The sequence below is a fragment of the Saccostrea echinata genome, unplaced genomic scaffold (assembly GCF_033153115.1).
Source record: "Saccostrea echinata isolate AGI-Se365-2 ecotype Australia unplaced genomic scaffold, CSIRO_AGI_Sech_v1 ptg000046l, whole genome shotgun sequence".
NCBI lineage: Eukaryota > Metazoa > Mollusca > Bivalvia > Ostreida > Ostreidae > Saccostrea > Saccostrea echinata.
The window spans coordinates 5,466,089-5,475,647 of record NW_026889795.1 but is presented as its reverse complement, the minus strand read 5'-3'; the positions used below and the strand labels follow the sequence as shown (position 1 = coordinate 5,475,647).

The 9,559-nt window shown below is 31.4% G+C and overlaps 1 protein-coding gene across 1 annotated transcript; it reads left to right on the top strand.

Moving 5' to 3' along the window:
* The first annotated feature begins 5,701 nt into the window (after window positions 1–5,701).
* On the top strand, window positions 5,702–9,248 carry LOC133202194 (uncharacterized). Its single transcript, XM_061337971.1, has 5 exons — window positions 5,702–5,826; window positions 7,076–7,161; window positions 8,006–8,111; window positions 8,563–8,672; window positions 9,018–9,248. Exons 1-5 carry the CDS (start codon window positions 5,727–5,729, stop codon window positions 9,180–9,182), a joined length of 567 nt encoding a protein of 188 aa, XP_061193955.1. The 5' UTR covers window positions 5,702–5,726; the 3' UTR covers window positions 9,183–9,248.
* The last annotated feature ends 311 nt before the right edge of the window (window positions 9,249–9,559 follow it).

Genomic DNA, 9,559 nt, shown 5'->3' with positions numbered 1-9,559 from the left:
ATATCTAAAAAATATAAGTTATATCTAATGGTTAATTTGTTGACCCCCCAGCCTCCTTAAGCAGATCTAGAAGTTCATCAGATTTTGGCTCGAGTCTATTTGGAAAAATTTTTTACTTGTAGCAAATATAGAATGCTATGTTTGAAATGGAGTATAAAAAGTAATTTTACTGCTTCAAATAATTTCTTCAATAAACAGACACTGACACTAATTTTTCCATTGCAGTCATTATATTTCAACACAATAACAGCTGACTTAAGTCAAATTTGTGAAAAAAAATCACTCATATCATTTTAACATCGAAAACCTTTATAGCCTTTCTTATCCACAGGGATGACTTCTTATGTATTTAAACTTTTTGATACCTAACTGATTTCTGCTTTTCTCTACACCAAAGTGCTCAGGTTTGCGATTTTTCATAGTTGCTCATGGGCTTCGTGTTTATTTATTTTTTTTATTTTTTCACTTTAGTATGGCTAAATAGGCCTGATATTCTTCCAGTCCTTACCATGCTCATATTCATTCTGACTTGCAATTGGATTTCTCATTTGACATTCATATTTGAAACATAAAAATTAGTGAATCATAAAAAAAAATCGGCTTGAGATTACGTGTGGAAAATGTAAACCTAATAATAGGCAATATATATGCATATAATAAGAAAACTATTTAAGAAACACTATATTTAAAATTTCAGTTTCAAACTTGAGGTTACAGATAAATTTTAAGAAACATATATTGTTGTACTAAGGTTAGTAGTGTTGGATATTAGCTCACCTGAGCCCAATCTTAATTGTATATCTTCATATCTAAGCTTTAAAATTATGTTTATATGATATGACAGTATAAACGCAGGCTAAGTCCAGTGCTTGGCATTCTCATTTAGCTGTCTATAACTTAGTTAGAAATATTGCTCATATTATCAAAGATTCTTTTTGACCTGCTTATATATCAAAGATTCCTTTTGATATAAAGTTATGTCATGACCATGATCCAAGATCATCTGTGCAAGTTCAAGGTCACTGGTAGTAAAACTGTAGGATTCTTGTTTAATCCCTTACTTTGCAATAGAGAAACAGTTGAAACTCATATTTTGCACAAGAATTGCTAATGACCTTTTGGTGTATCAAGGGCTTCAACCAAGGTTATTTAAACAAGTTCTTCCTTCTGGAACAAGTCGATCCATGTGGACTATTACCTCCTGGTATTTCTTTTACTGTTTTTTATAGTCTTATCAATTATTACACATGTTATATATATTTATTCATTGGTTGTCTTATCAATTATTATATATATTTGTCTATTTGTTGTAAAAATTCTTTGTTTATACGTTTTATTGTAATAGAGTTAACAGATCTGAAGTTTACAGAACAGAGTTTACAGATCTCAAGTTATATCCACTTATACATGTGTTGTTTAATATATATATTTTTAAAGAGATCTACATAATTTTATTATTATTATATGCTGTAGTATTTAATGAAAGATATTCAAATTATATATACTTCTTCGTGTGTTGCAAAAATGCTTCTTAAGAAAAGTGTTCATTTTTTTGTGATAGTTTTTATAGATGTTCAAATTACATGTAACTTTATGCATGTACACTTGTACATGTGTCATAAAAATTCTTTTAAAAACATGTTCATTGTGATTGTGTTAATGTTTACAGATATTGAAATGGTTAAAAAAAAATGCAATAAAATGATTGAAAATTAATTCTTACTTTTTTTTTTTAACTTAAACTGGCAAAAGCACAACTAAGACATATATCATTATTGGGATAATGCTTACATATATTGAAAAGTTAAAAAAATGCAATAAAATTATTAAAAGTTAATTCTTACTTTTTTTTAACTTAAACTGGCAAAAGCACAAATAAAACATATATCATTATTGTGATAATGCTTACAGATATTGAAATGGTAAAAAAGCAATAAAATTTTTAAGAATTAATCCTTAATTTTTTAACTTACACTGGCAAAAACACAACTAAAACACCATCACAAGTGAAAAGGTCTTAAGAGGGCTGGGTGGTTGTGGCCATTTTCAGAGTATATTGATCTCCTTTAGAAGAAGAGCTCCATATTAAGATATACAAAAATGATCAAATTTTAAAACTAAAATGTATGATTTTTTTCTTTGCCAAATGAGAGTTGACAGCTTAAGATATCATATCTAAAAAAATAAGTTGTATCTGATGGTTAATTTGTTGACCCCCCAGCCTCCTTAATTTACTTTGTTCTGTGGAAGATGTGAACATGTAAACCATGACGTCTTTATTTTACCTCATCTTGACGTTTTGAAATTCCTGACTAATTCGTCTACGTCTTTAAAATATATCTGACTTTTTTTTAAAGAAACTTTTACGTAAAATTGATTTATTAAAACGCTGTTTTCTATATATTTCAATAGGAAAATGTAAAAATAGTACCAAAAACTACTACCGCGTTTACAGTAATATCGCATTAAAACCACGTAGGCAAATTTGAAAAAAAAAATACAGATAATTTGCTGCAAATTCTAAGGAACATTATATCAAATTTTCAGGATATGTTTCCTCGTAAAATTCTTTATGCAGTATTTAACCCGCGACCTACCTTAACAATAACAGAACCCGTGTCCTGTTTACGAACACAGATGTTTGACGTGATGTAAAAAAGAATGTCGTTGTCATTGAATTTTACATGTACGAATATTCATGTAAGTTCAATTCATTGAACTGAATTTATGTTTTGAATAAACATAGACATTTAAAATGCAAACAATGCAACTGTGTCCAGGCCCCTTTAAATTGCATCAATTGATAAGGTTTTATGATCTAGGCTTCACAGTGTCCAAGATATGCATTGAAGCATTTTGAAAATGAATCGCCACTAAATTTAAAGAGTAAATTACTGTTACTTTCATTTGGTTCATATTCTGAAGCCCCAAGATGCATCAATTGTAAAGAATTGATAATCATACGCTTTTAAGTATTAGATTACGTTCAAACGATAAGACATAGAACTAGAAACCTTGTTGCCATGGCAACAAGAAGGTCTTCCGTCCCTTCCCTCTCATCATTCACAGAGAAGCTTATTTCTCACTAAACAACATTTGCTATGTTGTGCATTCCCTGCAGTACCTTCATACATAAAATATAATTAAACGTTTATATTTTGAAATACTACAAAACAGGAATGGAAAAAAATAAGAGACATCATTTTAATTGATATTCTCACTCTGAATTGTACAAAATATAAAATTATGATAAACAAGATTTTTTTTAATTTAAGGATTATCTACAATGATTTGTTTTATTCTACCTGATTTCATGCATTTAATTACCCCCACCCCCTCCCCGAGTCAGCACTATACACGCATAACATATTGATTAACAATTTACTGATGTATCACGAGAAAGCATATTTTTTCACATACTGTTTCAAGTATACAGAATTTTTTTTATTGTGTTAATACACTATATATCATTAATTAGCAATACCTTTATTAGCTAAGCCGCTTTGAGCTCTTAATTATGACGGATCTTGCTCTGAACTAAATGTCATTGAAGTTTTTTTCCTCTCATTTGAAATTGCTATTTGTTATTCAATCAAGATGAGAAAATAATAAATTCTACCTTCAAAATATTATTTGACAAATCTCCAATTTGTGATTCAATTGCACAGGTACCTAGCTACATTTATATTTTCCTTGTTTTGTCATATGACAATTGCATGTATGCACATTAATTAGTGCTAAAAATCCAACTGCAAACTCTTTATGAAGGAGTAAAAAGACACACTGCTATTGAAGTCAAACACCACTGCTCTGACGTCGAACGACATACCCCCCCCCCCCCCCCCCCGCCCCCTTAACGATAAATCTTACATTTGAGCCCAAACAACAGTGTGAAAAGATTCGGACATTCTGGGGATTTAATCCGAGTCGCCCGCGTGAAAATTCAACACGCTAATCATTACACTATCAAAGACCATCGCTTCAAAGTAGTTAATATTATCTAGAGTACGCGTTAATAATTTTTTAAACAAATTACATATCCAGCATTTTGTTAAGACTCTATTTTTAACCTGTATTTATCAAAAAAAAAAAAAAAAAAAAAAAAAAGGTGGAAAAACTAAACTTTTAAATCACTTCCTTTGACAACCGGAAGTGGCGACGACACACGAAATGTTTCATCATACATCTACAATCACATTCTATCATACCTGAAAGTTTCAGACTCCTATTTTTAACAGTTTGAGAACATTCACGGACTAGATTTTTAGTGGAAAAAGTGAAAAATTGTAATAATTCCTGACCGGAAGTAATTTTTTCCAAACATTTTCAATATTTAAAAATGGCACGAGATAACACATTATTCCTGAAAATTTGGCTGAAAATCATCGGGTAGTTTTTGACATATCACGATTTGAAAAGGTCAAAAAAATAAAAATGAAAAATAATAATAAGAAGAAGAAACAGTAGACACTATGAGGTCTTCCGTGAAGACAGAAGACCTTAATAATAATCAAATCCAAAAGTAGGCTACTGTGATCTAAATATCAAAATTTTCAAGGTAAACTGATTCGAAATAAAGAGTCCAAGTGTTACTCCTCCAAGAAATGCAGATGAACAGACAGACAGAGTGTTCACCATATAATATGTCTGCAGTGATGCACAGGTGCATGATATAAAAACGATTGTATTATTAAAAAAAAGAAAGAAAGAAAGACACATTAATAAATTATGGATTTTGATGAGCCTAATTACGGATGAGATTTTTCTCCTCCATAGGGTGTTGCAACAGATGTTTACTTTTTAAATATTTTTCTGTCATATTTGTATGGACATCATTATTCCCCCATGGAAAAGAAATGATAAATAATAGCAATTAAAACGCCTTTATTTAAAATGTAGACCAAGAGGACTTTTAAAACAATATGGATCTGGTCATAGAATTAATTTGAAAGTACGTTATGTACAGTAAATTGTCCATAAAATTAAAAATGTGTTTTATTCAATATTATACATGGGAATTTGTTTATCAAGTATACAATGTCCCTCCCCTCCCTTAAAAAAGGGGATTTTTGTATTTTTAGCAAACAATGGCAAATATTGACAACGTGAGTCCCCCCCCCCCCCCACCAGCACACGCACACACACATTAGTATTAGAATTTTCTCTTTTGACTTAAAGTTCTTTTAAAAGACATTATATACTACCCTGATAAAAACAAACCGAGATTGACGACCAAATAGTTCAATTAAGTTCGTGTATTGTTTTAGAACTGCATAATACAGTAACATTTGTGCTGAAATTGCCAAAAATACTATAAAAACCACGTAATCGTCCACATGACATTGGATTATAATCACCAAATTTGTATTAAAATACAGACAGTACAAATTTTCAACAATAAAACATAAAAAAAATTTGTAATTGTTTTGCTTTTTTGTTGTTGTTGTAATTATAGCGCACGATTCATGTTACAGTAGTAATCACGAGTGACATTTCATGCCCACAAGAATTATTTGCACATCTGTTCTATATTCCTCATTTGTTTTAAATGTGAAAAAAATAAAAACACTCACGTAATAGAGTAATTTCCCCTTAAAAAGTGATGAATGATAATTCGCAATAGCATCAATTTAGAATATCGCCGGAAGGATGTATAAAATCCTTATAAATATATAAAATAGACTGCACATCATTTTTAAAAAAATTCTTTACGGTTAATATTCAAAATGGTTAAAATCTTCGCCACTGGACTGATCTTTTCTGTTGCCTTTGGTTGCAGTTGGATTCCAAAAGTAGATCAGGAGGATTTCTGCTTTGCAAAATATGGTTTGTAATTGTGATGCTTTAGTTGTATATGGATTTAGTGATATATTTCTTTTTTGTGTTTTTGTGTCTGCCTAGATCATCATAAATACATCCCTGGTTCACCATATTATTTCTTTCTCCTCAGCCAAAGTTTCTATTAAACTAAAACGTAAGAAACATCAGGCCCAAGGATGATGAAACAGACTTAGACCTGATTTTAAACTAATTTGTTAGATGTTTATAAATTGTCAACTTATTCTCTAAACTTGTAGATATTTATCTTTAAGAGCACTTTGGTAATGTAAATTAAATAATGTTTTTTGGACTGCTTGACCTCTACAAGTAGAGAATTAAGATTTGTGACTTTATAAAATTATTATTAACTTGCTTCATGATCGAAATGCCAGGTCTCTTTCTCTTGCCGGTCAAGGGCTACAAATGTAGACCTACAATTCCAAGCTTTTGGGTTTGAAGAAAAAGAAATCATCATTTGACCAAGTACTTTTCTCTATCGTAACATTGGCAAAAGAACTGACCATTTCACGCTCATCTAGGTTTGCGACCATGTGACTTTGATATTTGTATAATTATGCTCGTCATGATTCAAGGTCAAATATCCACTCTGCAGAGTCGAGATCATGGAGTTTGTGACAAAACATTCTTTCCTGTGTCTACATAAAAAGAGATATTTTATATTTCATATATGTAGATTGTTACTTGCATTTATTAAGTGGAATGTCAAGACCCTTACGCAATACCATATACATGTACATATATAAACAACGAAGGTCATTGTAAGAACTGACTGGGAAAGCCAAGGTCATTGTAAGAAGCCAAGGTCATTGTGAGAACTGACTCGGAAAGCAAAAGTCATTGTAAGAAATGAGTGGGAAAACCAAGGTCATTGTAAGAACTGATTGGGAAAGCCAAGGTCATTGTAAAAACGGAGTGGGAAAAACAAGGTCATAGTAAGAACTGGGTGGGAAAGCCAAGGTCATTGTAAGAACTGACTGGGAAAACCAAGGTCATTGTAAGAACTGAGTTGGAAAACCAAGGTCATTGTAAGAACTAAGTGGGAAAAAGTATTCGGTCCTTGTCTTTTGTACATTAGAATGACTTCTTCACAATTTATTTGTAATTGAATAGCTGTTTAAACATGAGTCAAGATAACACCTTCAAATAAAATGTCTTTTCACCTGCTCAAATTAAAAATTCAGAGATCAATTAACAATTAGCGAAATAACTCTTTAAATTTATTCCTTTCTTACAGCATTTAAAGCCAGTGTAAAGTCTGTAGAACAAGTTGATAAATACGCTGATTATACATACACAATCGACATCGAAGAAGATTACAAGGTTTGTACAATACGTTAATTATACATATACAATCGACATCGAAGAAGATTACAAGGTTTGTACAATACGTTAATTATACATATACAATTGACATCCTAGAAGATTGGAAGGTTTGTAGAATACGCTAATTATGCATATTCAATTGACATCTTAGAAGATTACAAGGTTTTGACAATATGCGTATTATACATATATACATTCGACAATCTTAGAAGATTGAAAGGTATGTATGTATAAGAAAATAAAATTAAAAAATCCACATCCTTAAAGATAACCGGGTATGTACAAGTAAATATTTAAATAAATCGACATCCTAGAAGATTACAAAGTTTGTGCAAGGAAATCAAAATCGAAGATTTTTTTTAAAACGATTTCTACAAATACAATGTTGACCGACGTATTTCATACAAATGTTTAGGCCATTATTTTCACACTGAATTGTCTACAGATTCTTTTCGTTTCCTCGATAATGACAATAAGCACACGGTGGGTGTGGCCTGTTGACAGGGAATGCTTACTCCTCCATGGCAACTGATCCCACCTCTGATGTTTTTGGAGGTCCATGTTTGCTCTGCCCAATTATTTTATTGCTTCAATGAACCTTTGAGCTTGATTACTGTTTCCTATCTTCATACTTCACTTACTTAATTTATAGTGTGTATTTTTGGAAGAGAGTAAAATTTGATTGGATATTCGGGCGAGTTGTAAAAACTGTTCTTTCTTCTCATCGAAATTCAACGAAAATTGGTTTAATATGCTATAAGTAAACAATTCTGATTGACTTGTTTTAGAGAATTTATAAATATAATAAATAAATAAAATATAATACTGTTTTGCTCTTTAGAACGCAAACAAAGCGAAGGGTAATTTTGACACTATAACTGGAGATGGACCAATGATGTCCTGTGGGCCACAGAAGCTGAAGATCGGGAAATCTTACCTGATTTATGGTAATTGCTTTTAAAGAAAAAATCTGAGGTCTGTAATAAGTAAGTAATTCAGTAGATCGGGGAGTCGCGTAATTTACGGTAATTACTTTAAACGAAAAAATCTGACATCTCTAATATAAGACTGACCAATGTATTTCCGAAATATTTCTGTATTTAGTAACAAAAGTAATAAGTTCTATATTCTTTTAATTACTATTTGAGTTTTCTCTTAAAATTATAAAGTTTAGTGTATTAACCAATGTAAAAATTATAATACTTTTAACACTGTTGATTTGATTCTTAACATGAATAGGTCTAATTTTCTGTAATTTTACGTCTTAGCCTAATGTAAAATAACAAAGTAAATATATGAAAATCCTTAAAATGTAAAAAAAAAATTACAGATGATCTTACAGTGTATTATATAATATCAATCGTCATCTTTAATAACCTAGCAGTCTATATTTTATAGCTGGTGTTCGCGACAATGAAGGGCTCTATATCGTCGAGTACAAAGGCATGGACAGCGTTAAAGCCAGTGATATAGAAAGAATGAAAACAAAATATGACTGTGATTGCAAGGTAATTTTTTAGACCTATTTTGAAAAAAAAATTATTGTAAGTGCCTCGTGTTTAAAATATCCAAACCTATCATTGTCAAATTAGACATACGTTTAAGAGCCTAACCCGGTGTATCTTGAGTTGGTTAAAAAAGTATTTGATATATAATTTGGTTTTGCTGTTATGTCTTTAAAAATGTGTTGAAGTGATACCCATAAACAAATAATTGGTTTACAGGAAAGAGGCTCAGTAATTCAAAGTTGTCTGGACCAATTTATGAGGAAAAAATAAGAAAATCATCCAATCCTTATAAATACAGACTTTAGACTTAACGGATTGTGATTGTGGTGTGCATTGATTTTACAGATAAAATTCGATTATGACAAGTTTATGTCAAGGACGTCAGCTGGTCTCCCCCCGCCCACTAAAGACGAATGTAATGTCACCGAGAATTACTGCCAGAGGAGTGCTTACTGTCAGAGAAATCAGGCGGGAGTCTGCACGTGGGGTAACCTGGGAGATTGCTACTAAATCAAGACTTTTTTTTTTATTTGTGATTATGATTTATTAGGAATTAAACGTGTGTTCAAGCACTCAGATATTCTTTTTCGATTTTTTTACCCGCACTTTCTAAAGAAAGTTCGGGTATATTGTTTTTACCCTGGTCCGTCCGTCCGTCCATCTGTCACACTTCTCCTTAATCTAACTACTTTTAATCAGAATTCAATAAATCTTTTTGCAATATGATAGGTGGTGTCCTATAGATGAGTAATAAGGTTTCGGAGTTTTCATTTTCACCCTAGTGGCAAAGCAGGAGTCAAAAATGACCTATTTTTAGGTCACCTGAGTCACTCAGGTGACCTATTGCTATCCGTTCTCGTCTGTCTGCGTGCGTCGTGCGGTGTGCG